The sequence below is a fragment of the Thalassophryne amazonica genome, chromosome 18, assembly GCF_902500255.1.
Source record: "Thalassophryne amazonica chromosome 18, fThaAma1.1, whole genome shotgun sequence".
NCBI lineage: Eukaryota > Metazoa > Chordata > Actinopteri > Batrachoidiformes > Batrachoididae > Thalassophryne > Thalassophryne amazonica.
Genome location: NC_047120.1, coordinates 64,237,874 through 64,265,156, shown reverse-complemented (window position 1 = coordinate 64,265,156; position 27,283 = coordinate 64,237,874). Strand labels below are relative to the sequence as shown.

Sequence of the window (27,283 nt, the reverse complement as noted above, 5' to 3'; positions counted from 1 at the left end):
TGACACCTGCACATCATCCATCCCCACAAAACATCTTAAATAAACAAAGTCTAGGAACACACAGACAGCAATGATTACATAAGCTCCACCCTCTGTGGGCTACACTCTGGGACGCACTGTACACATGAGGAACCCTGAAGTGCCAGGTCAAGTTGGCCTCCAGCTCACCTCCACATAAATGTAGCTGTCTTCTGCTTTAAGCCTTTAACAAGTCTAATGTGGGGTCCAGTCCCAGTGGGTCTGGAGAGACGGGTTCTGGAGACAGGCGCAAGGCCGTCAGTGCTGCATATAAGAGCCTGGAAGAGGGGCAGGGTCCAAGTTAGCGGGAAGCCTTCAGTCCAGTGAGTAATTCCACACAAATGGAGATAATGATACATGGAGTGGACCTACAGTTAGTGCAGCCTGTTGAAGAAGTCAGTAAGTATGTGGTAACGATCTTTTAAGAGCAGTTTCATCTTATTTATTTGGGAGTTTGATGATGATGTTTTAAATAAAGCTGAGAGGAGAAGTAATGGTTCTTTGATCTCAGGTCAGAAAGCCAAACAGTCATCTGGATGAAAGAGTCCTTGAAGTGCAAATAATGATGAAGAAATCCAGCAACATTACGAGGACCTTTGTTCACCCTCGACTGTCCGCTGCTATTCATTTAATGACCTCAAAACCACAGACGGCTCCAGAACCGCTGACAAGTCCAGGCTGAAATCTGAATTTGACACATCTCTCACTCTCCAACAAAGAGCAGAATTACTTTAATGACCACCGTGTTCTCTGTGGTGATATTATTGTACCCTGCAGGTGGCAGCAGAAAACATTCTGTGAAAACAAGTGGCAACAGAAGAAAAAGCTTTTTTGAAATAACCATCAACGGATGTGATTCACGTGCATGTCAACAAAACCAGTAAGAAATCACAACAATTATTACAATGCTGTTAACTAACAGAAAGTCGCCAAATCGGAGTGGACCTGATGAGTCTCCTTTCAAAACAAAAACAGTGTATGTAGACATTTAGTCAACAGCTAACGATTCAAGTACTGATGAGTTTGCAAGAGTACACAAGACTGAGACTGTTTGGACATGTGCAAAGGTATGCAGGGTATATAGAAAGTAGGATGCTGAGGATGGAGCCACCAGGCAGGAGGAGAGGGAGGCCAACAGGGTGTATGGGGGTGCTGAGGACAGGGTGAGATGGGGACAGATGATCTGTGGTGCCCCAAATGGGAAGGAGTAGAAGACAGTCAAGACGTATATTTAGACAGACATCGACAAACTTTGTTGCTCAGACTTGTTTTGAGGTCAACTTTGTCCAAATCAGCAGTGTTCTCCTCCTGTTTGCTGTGACCAAAAATATTTGGATAATAATCCCTGAGTTGTTTCCTGTCCAGGTGTGTGTCGTATTGTTGTTCTTCCACAGATAAGTCAGCAGGTAGACTGTCTAGAGTTGATCGTAAGAGTTACATATCTCTCTGAGTTTAGTTATCGCAGAGAGGGAAATCTGTCTTAAAAGCTGAGTGAGTGTGCACGAAGCAGATGAGTGAGGGAAGCCACCAAGACATTCAAGATGGCTCTGAAAGAGCTTCAGTGGCTGTGACTGGAGCAGCTATGCACACAACACTTACAGTCGCTGCACCAGTCACAGCTTCACGTTAGAGTAGAAACCAAAGACTGTTTAACAGGTTTCCTTTTTTAAACAGCACAAAGCGCTTACTGTTCCAGCGTTCAACCATTGATACAAAAAAGGGAGTAAATTAACACAATTTTGTCATCTTCAAGCCACAAAGGCAAGCACATGATGTATTGTGTAGCTCCAAACACATAACGGCACGTTCACTAAAGTTCTGTCGAAAACTAACTTTTATGCGATCATGACAGCGGTGAGAGTCTGATTCCGGTTTGAGGTACGAGTCCAAGTCGGGTCTTAAGACTCCACAGGAGGTTAAGCTCAAAGGACAGTAAACAGGTGTCTGTACTTCACAACACTTTTTATGTGCTCTGTGTTTTAAGCTGGAAAATGATGGAGGACGACTTTCGGCCTCAGGTGAAGAAGGTAGCCATGGCCATGGGCGCCTCGCTCACGGAGCAGGACATCAACCACATGCCGTGAGGACTGAGGACGCAGGGTGACACAGAGTGTGATAAACTGCACAGCAGTGATGCGTTAAAGTGATGTGATGATTTCACCGTCTGGTGTCTCTGCAGGAGTTTTCCACTACAGCAAGTTTCTGGAGTACATGAGGCAGTTTATGACGTCGGTGCAGCGAGACAAGGCCATCAGGCAGGTCTTCATCACGCTGGACAAAGACAGCAGCAGCTACATCGAGTGGAACAAGATCAAGTAAGATTCGTTACCTCTGGATCCTTTCAGCCATTTCAAAGAATACGTCTCTATCTTTATCTCGGAATGCAAAGTTCTACCAATTACTGCCCTGCAGCTCCTGAATGAACATTCAAAGGTCAAAAGGTGCACAAGATTAAAAAATGTGGATGGATCCACAAACTGTTTTACAACATTCATTTTCTGCTTCAGAAAAATATGCAACACAACTATAAAGTCTAGACTGTAAACATGCTGCAGCTCAGAGTGTTACAAATATTAAGATGCAACTTTCTGACTGCAAAAATGTGAATAACCTGAAGGGTATTTGGTGCAGGATATGCATCAAAATAAAAATAAAATAAATAACATGTATTGTGCTTTAAAATAGCCACATCCACCCTCAGGTTTAACACTCAATATTCCAGGATCAACATGCATCTGTCAATCATTTCCTACTGTGCATTAATGGCAAGGAAGCCCCCCCACTCCCACCAAAGGAAACTGCTGATTTAAAAAAAAAAAAAAAAAAATCAAAGTCAGAACATTTTAAAGCGAACACAAATCTTGAATTTTCAAATTTCTTTTACAGTATGTTATTATTATTATGTTGGTCATCATCACCAGCTATTTTACAAATAAATGAAAATTTACTATATTTTAAAGTAAGATGTGAATGTGGATTTCTTTTATTTGATATTGTTAATTTATTTACATTTACCTGGTGACTTTTTTTTGGGGGGGGGGGGCACAGCCTCATCTGCTTTTCTGTAAATCAATGAATTTAAAAAATGTAAATGAAGTTAAGTAATTAATGCAGTTCATTTTTTTCTTTTACAGTAATAAAACAGAAAAGTAAATACACTCAATTAAAAACAACTTCTTTTTTTCTTTTGGTCAGGTACATTCTGTCCGTGTTGCCTGCTGGGGGTCCATCTACCATGCTTTCTGATGAGGAGGCCGAGGCCATCATCCAGGCTGCAGACACAGGTGGAGACGGGCGTATTGATTACACAGGTGAGGACGTGACTGCGGAGGACACAGCAGGTCCTCAAAAGACAGAACAGGTCCAACACAGACGGGTAACTGACAACAACTAAGAGGACAGGATTTGTCCATAAAGGACAGGTCGGGTCACAGAGATGGTCCACAGTCTGCTTGTGTGTGCTGCACTGAGTCTTTATCACCACAAGGGGTCAGCACTGTGCCACATTTGAATGGCGGTTATGAAGCCGTTTCACTAATTCAGTGTTTCAGAAGAGAAGTGGATTTATTCACTGTGTGAACCTAACACAATTAAAGTTTCATCACCAAAAAATAATCATGTTATAACGAACAAATTACAGGTTATTTTCTGTCCCGTGATTGATATTCACATTTTTTATTCATTATAATAATAGCAATTGTTAAACATGAGCAAAAAGACTTCACAGTACGGTTAATGTCGCTGTGACGTTTTTAAAAAAAAGCAAAAATAAATAAGCTGACGTTCTTGTCAATAAACAGAGTGATTAGTGAGGCAAAATCCAAACTGACGGTTCAGCACCATGGACAGCTCCGCCAATCAGCATCTCACACACACACACCATCATAATTATTCATCATTCTTCTTGTTCTTGTTTTGAGGAATGATCACATATCTTTTTGTCAGGTTACATTGGAGACTTTTATAACAGCACTACTGGCCAAAATTAAAACTGAAGTGTGAATTTGCAGTTTTGAGGTTATGTTCTCACTCTGGAGAGACCATTGTGGGTGATAATCTTCAAGTTTTCATCAAACATGGTGAGAGACAAGAATGGGAATTACTTTTTTGTGCCTTTATAAAAGTGGACGGGGAAAACTTTTAAACTACTTTTAAAACATGGAGGAAAAAAAAGCATAATGAGTCCTTTAAAGGTGCTCATTAAAAACATGCAGCAGAAAAGAACTTTAAAATTAAAAAGGTTCAGTGTTTGCCATTTCCAGTCATCACCTGAAAGGACAAGTTCATTTTTGTTTTCATTATCTGTAGTTTCTCCTTCAGGAAACTATTCATTCATTTTATTTAGGTTGCACTAAATCACAGCAGATGTCATCACACATCCAATCCAATCCATTAAAATCAAAAATGTTGCTCCAGAAGCCTTTAATTTCTTTTTTCATTATTATTAATTTTTTCTGCTCTTAAAGGTGAGAACGCACTGGTTCATCAGGTAGGCCCTTAATAGAGACAAAGATTTGCCTTTTAACCCCAGATTGTGCCAATTAGAGTGTCTGAAGGTTGTAAAATCTCTTGCATCATTTCTGGAATCTTCTGTGCTGTTTAAAGAGGCATTCTTGTGGTATATGCAAATCTTTGACCTACTGAAAATTTGACATTTTGAAGAAAAATTGAAATTATTTATATGTAAATGAAGTCAATATTCTCACATATTGTTTCGCAAAATGGAATATGTAAGTAAGTCAGCTTCAGCTTCTCCCTTGTTTCTCTAGAGCAGGTGTGAGGTGAATCTGCATGCTGATTTGGCACAAGTTTTACACCAGATGTAACTCCACATTGAGCAGAGAATGGGCAGCGTGGGCTTGAACCGGAAACCTTCCACACTGGCAACAAGCGCGTCAACCTCTTGGACACCTCCCTTGCCCCAAAACAGAATATGTGCTGTTTGAAAAAGTGAGTTTAAAATTTTTTAGACATATAGAAATTTATATGCTAGTAAACAATTGCAGACACAACAGCCCAGAAAAACTACGGACTCTACAATTAAATTAAATAAAAGGAGGAAACATCCAAGTTGCGCTACAAAATCTTTGCCAAAAGTAAACTTCTCAAATGAATAAGTAGTCAAAACCTTACCACACATTTGAGCAGCTTTTGACACCAACTAGTGGACGATGTGAGCATTTCAGGGCATCGGACACATTTTCTACTTGATACCCAAAATACAATAAAAAAAAAATAAAAAAATAATAATAATAATAATAATAATGTCAGAAAATACATGAATAAACAGTCAAGACTTTGCTGCACATTTCGACAGCTTTTGTCGCATCTAGTGGGCGATGTGAGCATTTCAGGGCATCTGGACATTTCCTACTTGAAACCCAAAATTCAATTTTTTAAAAAAAGAAAGCAATGTCAGAAAATACATGAATAAACAGTTGAGACTTTGCTGTACATTGCCGCCATCTAGTGGGCAATGTGAGCATTTTGGGGCTTCTGGTCCATTTTCCTGGTTGTGAAACCCAAAATGCGGTATTAAAAATAAAGCATTTATAAATATCAGAAATGCATGATATTTTTTGGCACACAGAGCTTTGACATCCCAGTATGTATAAAAATTTCAATTTTGAGTGTTTTACAGTTCTTGAGTTTTAAGATACAAAGTTTGCCAGCATAACAGTTTCTCTTGACAAGCCCAACTTTTTGCTGTGAATAAGAAAAGTTTGTCTTGTATCAAGTTTTTGTTTTTGTCTGCTGTGAGTTTCACAGTCAAACAGTGACGTTCAGACCGCTTACATGTGGACTCACGTCTCTCCCAGAATTCTCCAACTTGCTGAAGACGGACATGAAGCCGAGGAAGTAGAGGTCACACAGAGGTCGGACAAACAGCACTTTCCTGAGGGGAATACTTTCTCCACGTCGGGACCTCCACAAACATCTGAAGATGAGGGGAAAAAAAAATTAAAGTTTGGCTCAAACACATTAAAGTTGCACATGCAAGTTAATTTTATTTAAACACACACACACACACACACACACACATACGTATTACCTTTAGTTAAGATAAGAACATTTAATTTTTTCTGCTCTGATGACATTAAACATTGAATCAGACAAACGCAGGCTCGAGAAAATATTAGAAAATGTTTTCTGCCAGTGTGTTTTTAAGAAAAATGATTTAGTTAAAGTATAACATGACATCAAGTCACAGCAGGATCAGTGTCATAAAATAATAAACTCCTGCTCAGCGTTAGATGTTACTGAGTTCAGCTGCTGGGCCACTTCAACATTATACAGCAAAACAGCTGCTTCTCAGTCAATATGACAAACTGACAGTCACAGAGTAACACTGCCCCCTTGTGTTTCCAATTATAAACAGAATTTTTACCTTTTATCCACCCATATACTTTGTGATGTCATAAAGCCAGAATATTAACCAGTGGCAGACAGAAAACCTCTGCTAAAGTTCATTAAATAAGCTGATAAAGAGTTCATGTGCAACCAAGAACCGGATATCTACCACCTTATGCATTCTGAGGTCTCTTACCTGCAGATGAGTGATCACATGACCTCTGACCCTCCAGCGTCAGTTAGTGGAGGTAATCACGTTGCCTCCTCATGTTTCTCCCCACGATGTCACAGGTGTGAATGTAATTTGGCTCTGATACTTTAACCAGATTTGGTTCCTCATGATTCCAGGAAGAAGAGAGTATTTTTCACATGAGGTGACGCATGTGTGCGTTTTGTTATTATTAGACATGTGCTCAATGACAACATTTGCATGGCTTTCAGAAATGTTTTGTTTTGACAGTTTGGGTGATCTGAGCCTTTAATCTTGGGCACATGATTGACAGCTGCACATGGTGCGAGCACACCTGCCACCCACTGAACACTCTGAGTAAAGCAGCCTGCAACAGAAAGTGATCAGGCGTGACCAAGAAACTGACCAAACAAACAACCCAAGAGAGACAAATAAAATCACAAGTTTCCATTTATAGAGATTTCAGTTCAAAAAATCATTCATAGATTACAAGACAAACACCCAAAATACTCTCATTTCTCTGCAAAAATATATTTCAGATGTTTGAACAGAACAGTTTGAAATCTGACATTATAAGTGTAAACTTTAAATAAAACATATTCCCTGATTTATGGTGTTTTTGGTTACATTTTTGCTTTCAATCATCATAAAGGTTCATTATGATGTCATCACACACAAACAGTCCATCCTGTTGACTCAGTACATTAAACCTCCATGACCTTTGACTCTTCATTGTGGAGGCTTAAAGAGGAGTCCAGGTGATTCCTTCAGAGAAGTCCTGGGAGATGAAAACAAAACTGTGAGAAAAAGGCCACTGACGCCGTTTGGCGTCGTCATGGAAACATGCTGAATCATTTAGAAGAGAAGAAGAAAAAAAAAAAGTTCCCACAGATAGTGATTCACATTCAGAGTCTTGTTCAGCCCACGCAGTGTTGTTAGTGTCAGACTGCCACCGTGTCAGGAACGCACAGCTCGTAAAAGTACACAACAGTTCTCAACGCGGGGGTCCCACCCTCGCAATGGGTCACAAAGGAGAAAAACTAAATGTTCTACAATAAATTAGGCTCTTGTTCTTCAAACTGACGACTGCATGTAAACCGTTACTTATGTGCCTGTTATGTCAAACACAGGGATCAACTAGAAAGGCACTCAGAGCGCATACCTACAACACAGTAATATCGGCCAAAACATAATTTTTCTCCAACTGACAGGAGGCAGAGCTTTATGATGTCATAAGGTGAGAAGGTTAAAGACATTCTGAGGTGGATCCAGATGGACCGCAGCAGAACAACGCGTTCTAAGAGCGTCGTTCCACCTTAATCGTGTAACTGCTGCTGATGAATTCAAAATTTGTTTCTTCATCTTGATAACAAATGTAATCTGTCCGTGTTCAGGGCGAGGCCAAAGCAAAAATATCCCCACCCTGACCTTTAAGCAAAAATAGGCACTGCTTCCTGTTCAGGCTCAGAGACACGGTTGAGTTTGAGGTTTTGTCACTCTGCACCTCAGCTGTTCTTCTCTCAGCATTAAACACATAACAGTGAGAAGACAACATAACTGCTGCCACCGGCGCTCCGCCAGCTGCGCCAGGGCAGATACGGTGGGTATTTTAAGAAAGTGGCCGAGGGGACTGCAGGTGTGAGACTCGTCCACACACAGAAACACAAAGTCTATGTTTGACAAGCTGCAGCCATTAGACAGTATTCTTCTCACCAAACATAGTAATTATGTCTGTACATGCACAGATCCAAAGATGGAAAAATATTATTTTGACTATTTTCCTTTTGAATTTAATTCATTTTTTTTTTTCAATTATTATTATTATTTATGTTTTGTTTTGTACTTAACTGTTTCTGGACTTTTTTGTGCAACCCACAAATGGGTTTTATTACCTGTATTACTATAAAATAAAAATGAGTGCTTCTTAAATTTATAAATTAATAAAACATGTTCTAACATTGGTCTGCACATATTTAACACTCCACAGGTAGGTGGTACTATACTCTCATTTATACTCCTTTCTGGGACTGCAAAGTAGAGGTGGGCGATACTGGGAATTTTGGTATTGATCCGATACCAAGTAAATACAGGCTCAGTATCGCGGATATCGATACCGATACCTTTTCATATTTAAGCTTCATAGATTCAAAGGATCCAAAACACCGAGGATAGAATTTCACCAAACATTGTACGTGACAACATAATACTTTATTATCACAATCAACATTTTTGTTTGAAAAATTATCACTCAACACAACTTAAAACAAAATCTGACAAACTACAATACAAGGGTGTGCTGCTCCATGTTGTGTGACACTGCACAGCGCTGCTCTTACAGATGGAGAGTAGACTTTGATTAATCTGCGTGCGCAGCAGTCAGTGCGTGCAGGAGAGAAAAAAAGCTTGAGTATCGATCTTTTTACACGAGGATCGTTCAATATCAATACCAGCGTTGGTATCGATATTATCGATATTAGGATCGATCCGCCCACCTCTACTGCAACATTAGCTACATTAGCTACCACCAAGTCAAACTTTTTTAATTTTGGTTTTCCAACATATCTGGTATCTGAAGGCTGATATTCATCAAAACATTTTATTTAATCATAATTCAACTTTGGTCGCAACTATTATGGAAACAACAACAGGGTGTTAGTGCTAAGTCCTCGTTTGTTTTGAGGCTAACCACTGCGTTAAAGCTAGCGGCTGCAGCTGTATCGCTCAAGATTTGGAATTTTGAAACACATTGTAATAACGTAATATCAAAATAACAGTTTTAGCCCCAATAACGCAAGGACACCTTCAGAGGCCTAACAATCAGCCTTTAGATCTGAAAATCACAACTTCCTGTCTCACAAAACGGTTAAAAAAGAAACTCAAGTAAAAATCTACACCATTTAATATTTATAAATAAAACCAAACCAGCATCTTTAAATCGTAGCAGCTGTGAATAAATTAAGAGAATTATTTTCTTCATGAAGAGAAAACTGCAACTTTTTTTTGCGCTGAGGGCTTTACGTTTCACCGTTCAACGTCCGTGTGGCTAACTCGCGCGTGCAGCCGGAATGGCTTCAATCTCGCATGTAGAGTTTCATGAGTCCGGCGCGGTGCAGCTGCTGCCAGACGTTCATCTCCAGGCGGAAATCGTGGTTGGCGAAGAAGCCGACGGGCCGGTAGCTGCTGTCATAATAGTGGTCAGAGTACTTCTGGTAGTCCGGAGTCATGAAGCCGTACGCGCTGACCTGAGTTAGACACACACAAAGACACAAACGTGACCTCTGACCTTTACTAAAGTGGGCATCCATCTAAAAACAATCAAAAAGATAAAGTAGCTTTAAAAACTAAAATCAGATCAGCCTTTTAATTTTATTTACTGTGGTTTATCATCAGTCCATCTAAGATATCTTACAAACTGTATCTGCAGTGATTCAGGCACAAAAATACAGTTGACCTTTAAGAATTGTAACATTTGAAGAAAACATCAACTTTCACCACTAATACTGCCAAAATGTTCTCATGGACTAGTTTGTTGCTCAAAACTCAGTCACTTAATTTACGTTTCATATTGGCAGTGTGTATGCTGCCCTCTACTGGCAACCACTGAAAGTGCCCGTTTCATTTCACAGTTATTCCTTCAGCGCAGCCAGTGGATGAGACATCACTGTGTGCGCAGTCAGTGTGTTACTTGTGAGCGTGATAACTTCAGCTGTGACCCCAAGAAGCCAACTGGTTGTGGGGTCAAAAGGTCAAAGTTACTGGAGCATGCATCGTTGTAAAAAAAATAATAAATAAATTCTGAGTGTAGTAACTTCTTTCCCAATTGTCTGATTGTCACCAAAGTTGGTACACACATATCTCTGAACTGTATTTTGTAAAAGCCTACAGAAAAGTGTCACTTCGTTAGCAGTTAGCATATCAACGTTTGCTCAGGGAGCTGTGTGAACTAGTTCTGCTAACAGTAGAGAGTTTGGTTTCTAACCTGGTCACAAGTGTGCAGGGCAGCCAATAGCATCACGGCGCCCGTCGAAGGACGGTAAATGTCCTTATGTTTGGTATTTAGAATGCGGGATCGAAGGAATCTGAAGAGACACAACAGAAATATGTGACATCAGTGGTTCCTACAAAAACAACAACTTCATCAAAGTAGCTAAAAGTTAAGGTTCAGGAAGTGAAAAAAACAAAAACAAAGTTACACTTCAACAATCACAACAGATCTCTGCTTTCAACACATTTTAATCTAATATCTGCCCACCTGTTTCTGAGATAACGGATGAAGTCAGGGTGGTACATCTTAAACTTTTCTGCTGACACATCCTCTCCAAAGTAGCTAGGTGCGCTGCAGAAGAAAGTGATAGTGTTTAATGACTAACATGCTAGGAGCGCCGTGAGAGCATCGCGATCGTTACAAGTTACAAAAAGCGTGAACCAGAGCCGACTTTGATCCCCCTCCACTGGAACAAAACATAAAACTTTGACTAAAGGAGAAAATCAAAAGCAAAGTTATTTATTTATTTTTTTAATAATTAAGATTTTTTAAATTATTATTATTTATTTCAAACTCAGTTTAAGCTCATCAATACTTGTTACAGCGTAAACATTCATCTTAGTAGATACAAACACAGATAAATTTATCTTGTATTTGTTTAGCATATTAACATGCTAACAATGTTGACAGCCTGTTATGAAGCTAACAGCACAGCTTGTTTATGTGTATAATTTATCACATCTGGATCAGCACGGTGATTACTAATAATTAGCATGTTAAGCTTTATGTTCTGCTGTGTTGAAAATGGACCTATTCGGTTAAAAAAAGAGCAATGACAAAATGGAATGCACACCATGCGGTGCTGGCGAAGATGCAGGGAAAAAAGCAAAGGAGGCCCACAGACTCAGAATTTTGAATCAAAAAAAGTTTTAATAGCTTGCCACCAATATTTTGGCCCAAAGTGGAGTTTGTGTGTCTACTTTGTCGCTAGGGTTAGCGTGTTAGCGTATAACCAGTGTTCAAGGGAGGAGATGGAAAAACAAGACAATTTTTTTTTTTTTTAGTGTGTTCAGACAGAATCTAAATGTTGCTTAACTTAGATAATCATTTTACTGTTGACACTTTTCCCAATAGGAACTAGCACCATCAACATAGCTTTATTGAAATCTAAGACATTTGGACCGTGACACTTATTTTCAGAAAGCCCAGCAAATGTTGGGTTATAGTAGAAAAACCTCCTGAGAACAGAGCAGTCCCTGTTTGGACAACTCTACACTTCTCTCTATGTGACCACCCATTTGTCATCCATGCACAGATTGAGGATGCTACAAAACTAGCTAGCTCAGCCGCTCCACTGGCTGCCAAGCTAGCTAGCTAGTGTGTCAGTTGCTCAAAAATAAGCTTATCGTGTTCAAAGTAATGTCAAGCTGCTACAGTTTGTGATTTTAATAGATTCATTTGATATGTTTAGCTTCAGGCCAACAACACAATTACAGCTGTAGGACTCATGAGAAGTCACCAAGCTTCTGGTGAGGTGTTTTCGGTGGGATATGTCTTAGAAAGTTGTGTGTAATTGCTAATATAACTGAGGCCAGAGATGCATCTTGCAATTAAATGTTGGGTATGTGGTTAATTTGACCTGCTGGTGGCACTAGTCCTATAAGAACTCTAAGATTAAGACACGTGGAGAAAATGAACTCCAACTGTCAACATATTTCAGTGGAACTACGGCACTAAGAACTTAATCTGGGCTTAAAATAAAATGATCAGTGTATCATGAGGGTTGATCTTACACGTTGCTGTGCTCTGGTCCTCTCTCCACTGGCGTGTGCGTCACCACAGCCTTCAGCAGCAGGTAATCACGGTCGTGATCTGGCAGGAAAATGTAACGTGTTTCCTGTTTGAAACCAATACAGCATGACATCACTAACAACTGCCTCCATGGCAATTCAATTAATTTACAGTTGCATGCAAAAGTTTGGGCACCCCTGATAGTTTTCATGATTTTCCTTTATAAATCATTCATTGTCTGGATCAGAAATTTCAGTTAAATATATCATATAGCAGATGAACACACTAATATTTGAGAAGTGAAATGGAGTTTCTAGTATTTACAGAAATTGTGCAATAATTACAAAATTACACAGGTGCATAAATTTGGGCACCCTTGTCATTGTATTGACTTGAATATATTTAGCACTAATTATTGGAACACAGAATTGGTTTGGTAAGCTCAGTGACCCTTGACCTCCTTACACAGGTGAATCTAATCATGAGAAAAGGTATTTAAGGTGGCTATTTGCAAATGTTTCTCCTATTTGCATCACTTCTAATGAGTGGCAACATGGGAGCCTCTAAACAACTCTCAAATGACCTGAAAACAAAGATTGTTCAGCATCATGGTGTAGGGCAGGGGTGGCCAAGTTCGGTCCTTGAGAGCCACATTCCTGACACTCTTAGTTGTCTCCCTGCTCCAACACACCTGAATCCAATGAAAGACTCGTTAGCAGACTTTTAATGAGCCTTTCATTGGATTCAGGTGTGTTGGAGCAGGGAGACAACTAAGAGTGTCAGGAATGTGGCTCTCGAGGACTGAACTTGGCCACCCCTGGTTTAGGGGAAGGATACAAAAAGCTATCTCTGAGATTTCAGCTGTCAGTTTCCACTGTGAGGAACATAGTGAGGAAATGGAAGACCACAGGCACAGTACTAGTTAAGGCCCGAAGTGGCAGGCCAAGAAAAATTTCAGATATGCTGAAGCAAAGGATGGTGAGAACAGTCATAGTCAACCCACAGACCTGCTCCAAAGACCTACAACATGATCTTGTTGCAGATAGTGTCTCTGTGCATCATTCAACTATACAGCACACTTTGCACAGAGATGCTGTACAATGCTGTAATGCAGAAGAAGCGTTTTCTGCGTACACGCTACAAACAGAGTCGCTTGAGGTATGCTAAAGCACATTTGGACAAGCCTACAGTAAAATTTGGAGGTGGTTCCATCATGCTGTGTGGCTGTGTGGCCAGTGCAGGTACTGGAACTCTTGCTAAAGTTGAGGGTCACATGGATTCCAGTCAATATCATCAGATTCTTGAGAACAATGTTCAAGAATCAGTGACAAAGTTGAAGTTGTGCCGGGGCTGGATCTTTCAACAAGACGACGACCCTAAACACTGCTCAAAATCTACTAAGGCATTTGTGCAGAGGAACAAGTACAATGTTCTGGAATGGCCATCTCAGTCCCTAGACAAGAAGATTATTGAAAATCTATGGTGTGATTTTAAGTGGGCTGTCCATGCTTGGAAACCAACAAACCTGAGATGTTTTGTAAAAGAAGAAGAATGGCCCAATAAATACCTTCAACCAGAATCCAGACTCTCGTTGGAAGCCATAGGAAGCGTTTAGAGGCTGTTATTTCTTCAAAAGGAGCATCTACTAAATACTGATGTATTCTTTCTGTTGGGGTGCCCAAACCTGCCTAATTTTGTTTAAGGAATTATTGCACACTTTCTGTAAATCCTATAAACTTCATTTCACTTCTCAAATATCACTGTGTTTGTCTGCTATATGATATATTTAACTGAAATTGCTGATCCAAACAACGAATGATTTATAAAGGCAAATCATGGAAATCATCAGGGGTGCCCAAACGTTTACATACAGCTGTATATAGCAGCAAATTGGAAGTCACCTCAAGGCGCTATACATGAGATCTAGACTTTATCATCCTAAGAGCAAGCACTGCAGCAACTGAGATGACCAACTATAACTAATGGCTGGCAGTGGAATGAACTGAATGTGAAATGTTTCTGCCAACTAGATTTCTTAATGGGCGCCCAGATATTTCACTACTCATTCATGACTTCCTCAGTTTGAATTAAGTTCACAATTATAAAAAGTAGCATAATTTTTGTTGTCCTGACCTCAGAGATAGGAGGTCCTTTGTAGCCAACACCTGCATAGCTCCTCATAGAGTTCCTCAAGGTGTTGGTAGAGAAGGTGTAGTGTGTAGTCCGAGATCCTACGTCCTCCTCAAAGCCTTTAATTACTGCCCCGTTGGTCCTAGTGGGGAGTAAAGCTCACCAGGTCATTTATAGCACCTTTAGTTGCATTTATGCAACATTAAAGAATAATAAAGTCTTTGTGTGGAGTCACTGACAGCTCGACAGTCTACCTGAAGACGTAGTCGTGTCCGTCGATGACCCTCCCTTGTTTTGCGTCCTTCAGAATCCCCCCGTTGCCGACCACAGCACAGCGTATACACTGTGATCCGTTACTGCGGTGACTCCAGTCGTCAAACATCTGCCGGTTAGCCAGAGCACTGAGAACAGACACCGCCCCCACCAGTGCTGTTGATGTAAAAACAGAATCAACAGTCCAAAAGGTTTTTACACAAAGTTTTCAGTCATAGAGGAAACATTCAGTCACCGAATACAGGCGATATTTTATTGTCTGTTATTGGAAACACCCACAAACTGGTGAAGTGACACCGCACGTGGGCACCCAGACAGAAAATTACCTTGAATTATCCAAAACAGACTTGAGTTCTTTTGTCTGGATTTATTTAGGATGCATTATGTGGAGGAGGAGAACCTTATACACTATTGGCTCCAGAGGACTTTGAACATACATTGAACTGAAATTGATGGTTTTTAGTTTGTTTTTTACCCAGTTGTGGAATTACGATAACTGTTGCGGCATCATTACTCAAACTCATGACATGCACAACCAAAAAGAGATAAATTGATGGCAAGAAGACAGCAGAATCGCTGACAAATGCCCTCCACTTCTGGCAGTTTAACAGTAGTTTTGTCCTACAGTGCCACCGGCAGTTCTGGAGTTAAACTGCAGCATTTCTGTGCACTGTGGATGACCCGGCACTCAGAGGAGCCCTATGCTAGATGGCATAATGCTAGACTGTGGCTCCTGCACCTGCCTGATGGTGCCACTCAGGCATAGAAGAGCTCCTTTTTAAAAAAGTAAATTCAGAGGATCGTGCATGTGTAGGAGCTTCTGCATGCTATGAGGACTTACTCTCGTAATTGATTCCTCCCCAGCCATGTGCTCCTGGATACCGGCTCAGGCGCTCAAACTGCTGACGAGTGCCGTGTTTGGCCCACTGGAGCACTGGAATATTTTTTAGAAAATGCGCAGCAAATTCTGTTTTTGTCACGCGGTGCTGGATCCCTTCTGGGCAGTCCTGTGAGGAGCACATAACGCAGCCATGTGGTTATCAGTCAGTCATACAGTAACAGACATGTCATTACCAGCGGCATCCTTAGTTCCACTTGGCAGCCTGTGAAACCTCAACATTAACCTCCAAACTCTCAACGGAGGCAATTACCTGCCAATTACTCTGCAACAGAACAACACTAATGACGGCAGAATAGTTGGAGGAGTTTTCCAGCGGGGAAATGGTCATAATTAAATTTGCACTCTCACATGGAATAAAGTAATAAACTACATACATGGAACAAATAAACAAATGCATTTAGAGCAACAGTGAAATCAGAAACACAATGTTCAACATCTTCAAATATGGTGGCGGCAATCCCTCGGCGATGAGAAAAATCTACATTCAGGGTCAATCTAGAGACGCCTGTGTGCGGGTTTGTTTCAGTTTCAATTCAATTCAATTTCATTTATATAGCGCCAAATCACAACAAAGCTGCCTCTAGGTGCTTCACACAAATAAAGTCTAACCTTACCAACCCCTAGAGCAAGCACACAGGCGACAGTGGTAAGGATAAATTCCCTCTGATGATTTGAAGAAGAAACCTCAAGCAGACCAGACTCAAAGGGGTGACCCACTGCTTGGACCGTGCTACCGACACACTTAAAAATACAATTATACAGGAAATTTTGGGAGTCTATGCTGGTGTCCAGGACGGGAGGTTGGCTGAGGAGGGCAGGGGGTGGTTTAGGTCCACAGATCCCCATCTATTTCGTGACCATTGCAGAAGAAGACACCCACTCCCACTTCTGGATGGAGCTGCACCTCAGACAGAGAGAAAAACAAAGTTAGGTGGCAGAAAGACTATAAATAAGGTATAATTGGTCAGCATTAAGCAACAAGAAAAAACAGAAAAAAATACTAAGGTGATCGCCGGCCACTTAACATGAGAGTACCATTACACACCGAGAAATGCACTGTCCTTAACAGATCCTTAGCCTGGTCCTTTGGCTGGGAAATCCCAGATGATCAGGGTCTGAGGACCTGCTGCAGCCTTCATCCGCCCTCACTGCCGTTGTGTTACTAGCCATCACCTCCTCCACCTGATCTGCTGTTGAGGACTTGTTGTTTCACCACAGCCCTGTTAGCAGTCTTCAGGGTTCCTGTTGGAACTTCATGTTTACCATAGCAGCCACGGAGCACACACGGTCTCCACCGTATTTCACCCCAACAGGCCATCTCCTACTTGAGCTGCAAAGCTTATCTGATTTTCAGACATGACTCTATATTGATGACCGATCACACATCATCCGGCTACCAATCAAGACCACGGAACTAATGTCCAAATGAAGGCAGCTATTATTATTCAGCTCCATGTTTGCAGATTTCTACCCTAAAGAAGGTGGGTATAAACTGAAAAGTACACATATAAAAATGTAAAAGTTAACTTATTATCTGGACAGTGGTCACACTAGTTAGCCTGGTCCAGTCACTACTATGATCTGCCATGCTAGCCTGGCTAGCTAGCATGGTCACTAACGTGGCTAGTTAGCGTGCAGCCTTTGGAGCTCATTTGTGAGAAAATTGTACATTATGTGTGTGTGTGTGTGTGTGTGTGTGTGCAATGTCAAGTCACAAGAATCACTTGCTGAACAGTGACACCTATGGGACAGGAACCTGCTTGTGCCTTCTTTCCTTTTGGGGGAATTTCCTCCAATGGACAGAGGAGGGCAGGGTTATGCTTTCACTCCCATCTATGTTCAACACATCTTGGGAGTCTCCATGGAAGAGACTGTCCACAATTCTACCTTTGGAATTCCAGAAAACTGGAGTAGGAATCTAGAATCTCTGATGGACAAACAATCAACGTAGACCAGAAAATCTTTCCCAAAGGAAAGCGTTAGCGACTCAAAAGAAGTTCAAGATTTATTAAGATGTTACTTGACAAAATAGGAACAAGTGACAAATTAATGAAAGAACCATCAAAGTGTCTTTGTAAGGCTTCAGTATGCCTTGGCATTGATTTTACAAGTCTCTAGAACTCTGCTGGAGGGATGGAATACCACTGTGCCTAAAAGATATTCCTCCATTGAGCGTTTTAGTCTAAAGTCTCCTGTAAGTGTTCAACCAGGTTGAACTCTGGTCACTGTAGGTCACAGCAATCACCTTCTTTTCAATCTCAAACCATTCACAGACCCGTCATGCTCTACAGATGGGGTCGTTGCCCTGTTTCTTCACTCATTTATTCAGGTCTTTCCCTTAATTTGCAATTTTTGCAAGTGTGGATTTGAGATTGCACTGGTCCATGGTTCTAAACAGCGTAGTATGGATCTAAGTGGGAATTAGATGGGTTTTAATCACGCGATGCTTCACTAACCCTGGATGCCACCAAGTGATGCAGAGTCTTCTTTCAGCTGACTCAGCTGGTAAAGTTTCTACTTACGTACGTTACGCTAACCCCAAACCCATAAAAATCCCACCAAGTCCTTTCAGCTGTTACGCCATCTCATGGGTTTCAGAACCAGCAGAACATCTGGTTTTACTCAGTACTACAACCCCTGGCAAAAATTATGGAATCACCGGCCTCGGAGGATGTTCATTCAGTTGTTTAATTTTGTAGAAAAAAGCAGATCACAGACATGACACAAAACTAAAGTCATTTCAAATGGCAATTTTCTGTCTTTAAGAAACACTATAAGAAACCAGGAAAAGAAATTGTGGCAGTCAGTAACGGTCACTTTTTTAGACCAAGCAGTTTAGTGTAACATTAGCCAAGTTGAGACAATCATCAGCTCCACCTCATTAAACATGTTATCAGTCGCTGTATCGGATGGTGGTTTGCAAAACTCAAACAACCCTCTAGTAAAAATGACATGTAAAGAGAAGTCACGGTTAGAGGAGAAACAGGAAACCAGACGACCTTCTGTTTTCTCAGTGGACTGTACACACATTGTACGCTGATGACACAATGTTTTCACTTAGAAAGAGGAACAGAGTCTGACTCTCAGAGACGGAGCTCTATATTTTTAATTACTGAGAACACATATCCACCCCGAGACGATGAACCCGCCCTGTGACATAATCAGCCTGATGAAGGCCAAAACACAATCAGATTGTGTTCTGGTTGACTTTTTTTTTCTTAAATAAAAGCCACTGTTGACACAATGTCGATATGAAACAGACTTCCCCCCCCCACACACACACACACACCAACAGAAAAAAGACTGCAGAAGGTCAGAGTCTGAAACCCTTATTGGGTTATTTTTTTCCTTCAAGTGATCCATAAACGGTTTAATGTTCAATCCTTTTACTGGGAAGAAGAATTCTTTTTCACAGCACTAACTAGAACTAGAGAACACAAACCTCTGACAAGACTTAGCACATATCTCCAACTAATAGAGTTAAAATTTTAGCAGGACTACGCAAAAACAACTAAAGTTGAAATTTGCTGGAAGTGTGGAGAACGTGCCAGATGGAGAACCATTAAGTTTTGGAGTGGATCCGATTAAGTAGACGGACCCCCCCATGAAATTATCTCTTGAGCTTTCATGAAAACACTCAATCTCACTATGCTGAAGAAATTAAAAATAAATTAAAATGCATTAAAAATAAACAAATAAATTCTAGATCTTCCCCCTTTCATTGGATCTGCTGCAAAAGTTAAACCATTTCTTCCTTGGTCCGTGGTGCACACGTCCACCAAGATTCAAGAAATTTGGTTTGTAGTTGTTGCCTAATCATGCCAGGAGAAAAACGGCACTGAAAACATGTAACCCTGAACAAAAAAAACTAGAAGAACACATACTTCTGCCAACAGTCCGCTGATGTCTTTTAACAGGTTACGTCAAAGTTAAGTACAGCTTTCAACGCAGTTTACAGAGGGGCAGGAAAATTTCATTAGACTCGAGCAGATCCACATCACTCGCATAACACCACAATAAGAAAATTTAATAAAATTTAAATAAATGAGAGATGTTATTTTCTCGACTTGTCAAATTTGAATCATATGGCTGTTTATCCTGGACATGTACTGTATGTCAATGGCACGTTTGACTGTTAACAGCTATTTTTAAAAAAACGTTCATCACAGAAGATGTTAACCGCGATGTTAACTGTCAACGTTAGTCATGGCTACCATCTTCCACAGTTAGCATGGGTTTTGTTGTTTTAATACATTTAGCTGCTAAAGACAGCAGGTAAAAAAAAAAGTATATTTGACTGTGGCTAAACTTTAATTAGCAAAAAAGTAACCCGTTTCCTTCCCACTGAAAGAAACAGATCAAAAAACAAAAGACACTGATACAGAGAGGAACTCACACTTTGCGGCGGGATGTCTTCTGTGAGGTAAGTGTCCCCGATAAACGACAGCTCCGTGGCTTTGGTTGCTGTTGTGGGTGGCAACATCGGACCTCTGGTCCTGTTCCTAGTGTCCACATCTGTCTTGGACTCTGAGAAGACCTTGTTCTTAGTTTCAGCCACCATGGAGTTTGGCGGCTTTGATGTCATGGTCTGTGTGGCAGGTGTGGGTTCTCGCATAACTGATCCAGACTTAAAGGTGGAGACATTAGCCAACTGGTTCCAGTAGTCGCTGCTGTCAAAAATCTCCACGATGTGTCTGGATCTGCTGGAAAAACACAAATGCACATTAGCTCATCCCACACGTCCCTATCATCAGCCAAGTCCTGTAACTCTTGTCTGGGGATCCCGAGGCATTCCCAAGCCTGCTGAAAAATATAATACCTCCAGTGTGTTCTGGGTCTTCCCCGGGGCATCCTCCCAGTTGGATGCATCTGGAAGACCTCCCGAGGGAGATGATGGGGGTGGGGTGTCATCATGACCAGATTCCCGAACCACCTCAGCAGGTTCCTTTCAATTTGAAGAAGCAGCAGCTCTATTCAGATTCCCTCCTGGATAGTTGAGCTTCCCACCCTGTCCCAGAGTCTAAGCCCAGATACCCAACAGAGGAATCCCATTTCCACCATTTGTAACCTCGACCTTATTCTTTTGGTCATTACCCAAAGTACATTACCATTTTATTCCTTTTCCTTTTTTTAAATTCAATTCATTTAAAAATTGTGAAATAAGTTCATGGTTGTGAACCCCACTAGTTAAAAAATAAATAAATAAATAAATCTGCTTTTGTCCCTTTCAGCTTATTTAGTGCATCGGATAACTGAAAAAAATGCTTCAAATGATGATGCAAGCACCAAATCTGGCACACATACTCCTTAGACATTACTCTTTTAAAAATGCCGGGTACCCATGTGAACTTTCAATAGGCGGCCAAGAAGGGGTCAATTGAAGTATTACACAGGGGTCAAAATTTAAAAATGCTCCAATCATATTGAAAGGTATTCCATATTATTTGTCTGATCATAAAGATTCCAAAAAGGTATAGTTTGGACTATCTGTGAATGAATGGTCTGGAGTTATGGGGTAAAAACAGCAAGAACACTGAGAAAGGTCAATTTCAGTTTGTACAGGGGTCAAAAGTTGAAGTTGCTCCAATTTTGGTAAAAAGTGGTGCAAATTACTGGTTGAACTAATAGGATTAATAAATGGAATAGTTTTGACTGTGTTGCATGCTTGGTTTGCAAAGTAAAGGTTAAACAATATCAGCATCCATTGGATTCTATGACATGTGACATATGCTACCCTGTAACATGATAACTAAGCATGATACATGATGCAAACTATTCCTTTTTAAAACCGTATTCACCCAACTAATAATTTGCATCACTTTTTACCAAAATTGGAGCAACTTTAACTGACCGATGCAGAAAAAAAAGCACATAAAACATAAATTGAAAAGGAAACAGTAATTAATTACAGAAAAAAATTAAACAAAGATTTGATGTCTGCATGCAGCCAAGAACAGAAAAGTTTTGAATCTTGTTTTAAAAACCTCAATGAAATCAAATTATTATTTTAGTTATTTATTCAGCATTGCTGCAGTTTTTCGCCACATTCTTATAATCTCACAAAAATTTTACTTTTTTTTTTGGACTCTGCTCCATTTTAAATGCAGCAGTTCTGTTCATTTTAATTCACTGGAGCACAGCGCTGGTGAGCTCTGTCACACGACACAAAAGTCACAAAGTCAAACTGAAACAAACAAAAACAACAAAAAAAAAAATCCATAAAGGCTGATAAGAAATTGATCAGTTTTACGTATTTACATGAGAATTTCATGAATATTTTTTTTAAGGTCATGAAATTGCTGGTTTTTTGGCCCTTGACTGCTTTTTATGCATTTATATATATAATTTTACATCAAAAAACTTCTTACCAATAAGTATTGTATTTTACTGTATTGATAAGATAACATCAATAGGGTTGTAAAGAGAAAGGAAATAAAAGTTTGCTTTTAAATGCACCTTCAGACACAACATCAATTTAATTTTAAAGTGTGAAAAAGACCTTTAAACTGAAATAAATAAAAATCAGGATTAAAAACTAACAAATGAAATATCTTAAAATTACACTTCATGAAAACATTTTAAAAATTAAATAAATTAATAATTTTCACATGAAACAATTTGGAGAAGAAGAGAGAAATTTGCTGACTTTGCAGTAACTAAGTTTAATTTAAGTGGACGTTCTGTTTTGTCATAAAAATGTTTCGCCTGTTATAGTAAACCTCAGTTTGAGTGAATGCCTTGGTTTTTTTATTTGTTGTTATTATCATTATTATTATTATTATTATTATTATAGCATAAAAAGCTGACTTTGCAACAGCTTCTCTATTCAAAAATACTTTAAAATTGTATGTAACATTTACAGGAGACTTTAAGCAAATGTTTAAAATACCAAATCAAGAAAAAAATAAATAAATAAAAAATAAAACCTAACTTTGATAATTCAACACTTCCAAATATCTAACAATGTGAAAACCTTTAATTAGAGAGACAAAGAGTCACAAAGAGACCAACTGATTACTGACAAGAAACTTCATTTTAATCACTTGCACTTTGGTACAAAACCTTTGACCTACATTCTGGTTCACCGTGTCCAGAAGATCTGAAGGAAATTTCTGGACAAAGTTTATTTTGTTTTTAAAGACAGTTGGCCTAGGCCACAAAGACCACAGCAAGGTCATCCCCATCCTAGAGGTGGACGTAGAAATTGTGTGCGTTCACTTTGGTGAATCACGATAGATTCCAGTAGACTTTTATCACCATCACTTGGTGAGAGAGACGCACGTCCGTCCAGTTTGATCATTGGTTCAGAACAATATAAACACGAGGATCTTCTAAAACCACATTACAGGGATCAGTGAAGTCAGTGGATCACTTCAGCAATGCATTTAATCTCCACGAACACATGCATTTCGATTCTGTGATGTCGCAAAATGTGTCCACAACTCTGTAAGACATTTTGCATATTCAGGTCCGATACTTTGGTTTCTGATAAAGGTGTGGATGAATGGATCTGTCATTCTGGGGCATTTTGGAAACTTTTAACATGCAAAATTAAAAATAAATTAATTAATTTAAAAAAACACAAGTTGATTAAGACACTTGAATTCTTGGTTATTGTAGGGTGCTGGTTCATCCTCCTGGCATCCGTCCATCTGGGAGACGATGGTGTAGTGTCCAGTTTGTTTGGCTTTTTTGTTTGTTTACACTTTTTCAATATAATTTTAATTTATTTCATTCATATAGCGCCAAATCACAAAGCTGCCACAAGTAAGTTCTAACCTTACTGACCCCTAGAGCAAACACACAGGCGACAGTGGTGAGGAAAAACTCCCTCTGATGATTTGAGGAAGAAACCTCAAGCAGACCAGACTCAAAGGGGTGACCCTCTGCTTGGGCCATGCTGCCAACACAGTTGACAATACAAATATACAGGAAATTTTTGTCTTTTGTTTCTACCTGCATAAATGACTTATCAGTCCAATGCACGAGTAACAATCTTTGTTGCATTTGTTGCATGTGTACTGTGATGCCTGCTGAGGCTGCTGGTGTCACTCCTTCCTCCTAGCTCGTTGCTCCTCTGTGCACCTGTTCTGACGGTAAGGCGCCAAGCTGCACAGTCTTCTGCACACTGCTCCCACGTGTTGACATTGATGCTGCATATTTTCATGTCCTTCTTGCAGACATCCTTGATACGGAGCCGTGGGCGACCAGCCAAACAAGTGCCCTCTGTCAGCTCACCGTACAGCAGATCTTGAGGAATGAAGCCCGACTCCATTCTCCTGACATGGCCAAGCCAATGAAGACGCCTTTCACCAAGAATGATAAACATGCTGCTCATGTTCCAAGACCTCTGTGTTGGGCACCTTGTCCTGCCATCCGATGTGCAGAGTTCGTCTAAGGTACCTCAGATGGTAGCTGTTGAGTTTTTTCTCATGTATGGCGTAGGTGGTCCATGACTTGTTACCGTAGAGGAGCGTGCTGAGCACGCAGGTCTGGTAGATGTGCAGTTTTTTCTTCTCAGTGAGGCTGGAGTTGTTCCAGACTCTGTGGGTTAGTCTTACCATAACTGCTGCTGCCTTAGCATGAAGATGGCTCAAAAACATGTATTTTTTACCACAGAATACTCATTACTTTTGTTTTCTTCACGTTTATGAGAGTGCCGCTGAAGCAGAACAGGAAGCGTGTTCTGTTACAGACCGGGGGAGATGAGGAGACGTGTTGAGGTCGACGAGCAGCATTCAGTGTGTGAAACAGAGCACAGAGAAACGTGCACTCGCTGCCTTTTAGAGCTGGCACGGCACTGCGCCCGTTACAGCAAAGCTGACATCACATAAGTGTGGAAGACATCTGGGGCTTTTTGCACGAGTGCAGCGGCGCCGTGTTAGGCCCCTTTGTTACGCGCACAATGACACCAGAGACAGTGAAGAAGTGCTGCCCCCACAAACAGTGGAACATCTCTTCCAGAGTTTAACCCCTTATGGTCACATGAACTGAACTGGATCACTTCCTGAAGAAGAAAAGCACAGAGTGCACATCCAGCTCAGGTTCAGCGTACTAACACACACACACACACACACACACACACACACACACATTTCCTCCTTTACAGGCCTCTACCATATTTTCTAAAATATAAGTCAGACCACAGTATAAGTTGCACCCATCAAAAAACAAAAACAAACCAAAAAAAAAAAATGCAAAGGGACAGGAACTTATTGTAGCACATGTGCGCACCACAGCCTGTGCTGTTTAACAAAAGGATCCTTAAACTCCAAAAACAAGCAACATGGACAAATAAACATCCATTGGACAACATAATGGATGTTATTGGACACAGTGTGGACAGAAGAAATGAACAATGCTAGTACTGTGGTAACCATAGCAACCAGGACAATAATCATGTCACTACCTGCTGTATTTATTGGTGCAATAATTTAACTTATGGTGCACTCAAGTCACTTTACATATATTACACTACATATTACATATATATTACTTATATTTTAACCTGCCCATATTGTAAATATCAGAGTAACTTATCGTACATTTCACGCTGAAGTCATTTTACCTGATCACTCTCACACCACGACGGTGTATATCATCCCGGCAGTGCAGCACTGAACTGAACAATGGTAGCCTCAGCTTTACCCGGCACTCAGTGCTTTTTTTAGTTCTTGTTTTTAAGAGAGGCTTGTTGTTTTATTGCATGCCCTTCTATTCCTACTGTTCTATGCTGTGATGTGACACTGAAATTTCCCCACTGAGGGATGAATAAAGGCTTTTCTTATCTTATCTTAAATCATCAAATGGAGATGGACTGCTGAACCATGACAACATGGAGCAAGCCATGTGCACACCAAAGCCCGAGTAGATCTTAACATGAGTATTGTTAAATTCCAAAAATAGCAAGATGAACTATTAAATATGTGCTGAACAACATATTTGAAGGGATAAGACAGTTTGGACAGAAGAAAAGGCTTGGACACGGCTTGTTGGCCCATAGTGTTGGAAACACACAAGTCCATTTAATTTTATTATTTTTTAATCAGCTTTTTAATTTGGGATTTTTGAAGTGTAGTTTTATTATTGGTGTTTCAGTGCTTTTATTCTACTAAAGTGCTATATAAACGTGGTATTTTTTGGTATATAAGTCGCAGTACCTCTCAAAAACAAAACAACCCATACGACCTCTACTCTGGAAAGTACGGCAATTAAAATGTAGACCGTGTTACTAATGAATAAACTCTTTTGGGGATCACACTTCAAAGTGGACACGGGCGGAGCCATGAAATTTTAAGATTATTATTTAGATTATGTGGGCGGTGGCCAAGTGGTTAATGCGCTTGGTTTCAGTTCGGAAGGTTCTGGGTTCAAATCCCACCCCTGCCACATTTCTCCATGTAATGTAGAGTTGCGTCAGGAAGGGCATCCGGCGTAAAACCTGTGCCAAATCAACATGCAGATCCACCTTGGATTTGCTGTGGCGACCCCGAGTGCAAACAAGGGAGCAGCTGAAGGGACTTATTTACTATTTAGATTGACAGATTTTCTCAAAACTTCCTGCAGAGTTCCAGCCTGGTCTGATAAAAGTACAAATATATTCTGAGGTGAATCAGTGTAACGGGGCGGGGCCGGGACATTCAAGGCTTTAACTCATTTTCTCAAAACTGAATAAAAATATTTGGGCTGAGGAGGAAGAGAAAACAGCGGAATGAAGTGATTAAAAACCCCAGGAGCATTTACACAATATAGTTACTGATCTTGGATACAAAGTTTTATATAATAAAGTAGTTCTGCCAATATTTAAACAAAAAAATAAAAAAAAGATGGAGATGTTAGAAATGAAGAAACAACTGCAAAATCCTCTTCAAGACACCAGTGGAAAAACATTTGTCAAATGTTAATGGAAGATGATTTGTTTTAATTGGCATCATCCTGGCATCCGTCCATCTGCAGGAGACGATGGTGCAGCGTCCAGTTTGTTTTTAATATGCTTTTTCAATTCAATTTCAATTTATTTCATTTATATAGCACCAAATCACAACAAAGCTGCCTCAAGGCAGTAAGAAAGTAAGATCTAACCTTACCAACCTTAATCAGCATAGTGTTATTTCAAACCACCCAGATATCAAACAAGCACATCAGCGGATGCGAGTCTGACAACTAGTTTCACTCGATGCCTGCAATCTCACCGTGCATGCCTTCACAACGGCGCGCAAACCATTTGTCCCGTTTAGAAAGTTGATAGACTTTCACCTGTTCACTCACCTGTTCAGACCATGTGTGAAGTCACTGCCATGGAAACGAGCCAGCATCAGCCAGGGCATGGGGATCTCCAGGCTCATGCACAGGATGTAGACGCACAGCAGGGACGTGAGGGTCAAGAAGACACACACCAGCCGCCTCCGGAACGTCATGCCTGTCGTCATGGTGCGCACGACCTGCAGGCTCCATGCGCATGCGGTGACCTCCGCTCTGCCTGAAAGAAGCCAAGTGACAAAAATGTGTCCATTCTATCTATACATATCTATATATACATAGATATATATATATGCAAAGATAAGCAAAAACTCATTTTAACCAAAAGGAGGCAGTGTTTTCTTGTGATTCCAGTTTAACTTGTAAGCTGAGAAGCAGCCGCTGC

General features: G+C 40.4%; 2 protein-coding genes across 3 annotated transcripts; one reads left to right on the top strand and one right to left on the bottom strand.

Moving 5' to 3' along the window:
- The first annotated feature begins 1,818 nt into the window (after nucleotides 1-1,818).
- Nucleotides 1,819-5,881, top strand: LOC117531174 (parvalbumin-like EF-hand-containing protein). The gene is given in 4 exon segments (XM_034194216.1): nucleotides 1,819-2,118; nucleotides 2,198-2,333; nucleotides 3,214-3,329; nucleotides 5,838-5,881. Coding segments are annotated over 4 exon segments (405 nt in total). The 5' UTR covers nucleotides 1,819-2,009.
- Nucleotides 5,882-8,937: 3,056 nt separating this feature from the next.
- On the bottom strand, nucleotides 8,938-27,139 carry st6galnac (ST6 (alpha-N-acetyl-neuraminyl-2,3-beta-galactosyl-1,3)-N-acetylgalactosaminide alpha-2,6-sialyltransferase). Of its 2 annotated transcripts, none has more exons than XM_034193737.1 (9): nucleotides 26,908-27,139; nucleotides 20,036-20,342; nucleotides 15,580-15,745; nucleotides 14,720-14,894; nucleotides 14,469-14,607; nucleotides 12,338-12,441; nucleotides 10,812-10,895; nucleotides 10,539-10,638; nucleotides 8,938-9,801 (listed from the first exon to the last, which is right to left on the bottom strand). In XM_034193737.1, exons 1-9 carry the CDS (start codon nucleotides 27,066-27,068, stop codon nucleotides 9,631-9,633), a joined length of 1,407 nt encoding a protein of 468 aa, XP_034049628.1. In that variant the 5' UTR covers nucleotides 27,069-27,139; the 3' UTR covers nucleotides 8,938-9,630. The 2 variants fall into 2 exon arrangements, with proteins under 2 accessions (XP_034049628.1, XP_034049629.1); XM_034193738.1 differs by having other exon boundaries at nucleotides 20,036-20,339.
- Between the last annotated feature and the right edge of the window lie 144 nt (nucleotides 27,140-27,283).

What these genes read in the sequence shown, in the direction of transcription:
- st6galnac (XM_034193737.1), bottom strand. Translation starts at nt 27,068, where the DNA reads ATGACGACAGGCATGACGTTCCGGAGGCGGCTGGTGTGTGTCTTCTTG. An exon ending in AAGGACCTCCTATCTCTGAG is followed by an intron (nt 12,442 to 14,468) that starts GTCAGGACAACA and finishes GGTTTCAAACAG; the next exon opens with GAAACACGTTACATTTTCCT. An exon ending in GGACCAGAGCACAGCAACGT is followed by an intron (nt 10,896 to 12,337) that starts GTAAGATCAACC and finishes TTTCTTCTGCAG; the next exon opens with CGCACCTAGCTACTTTGGAG.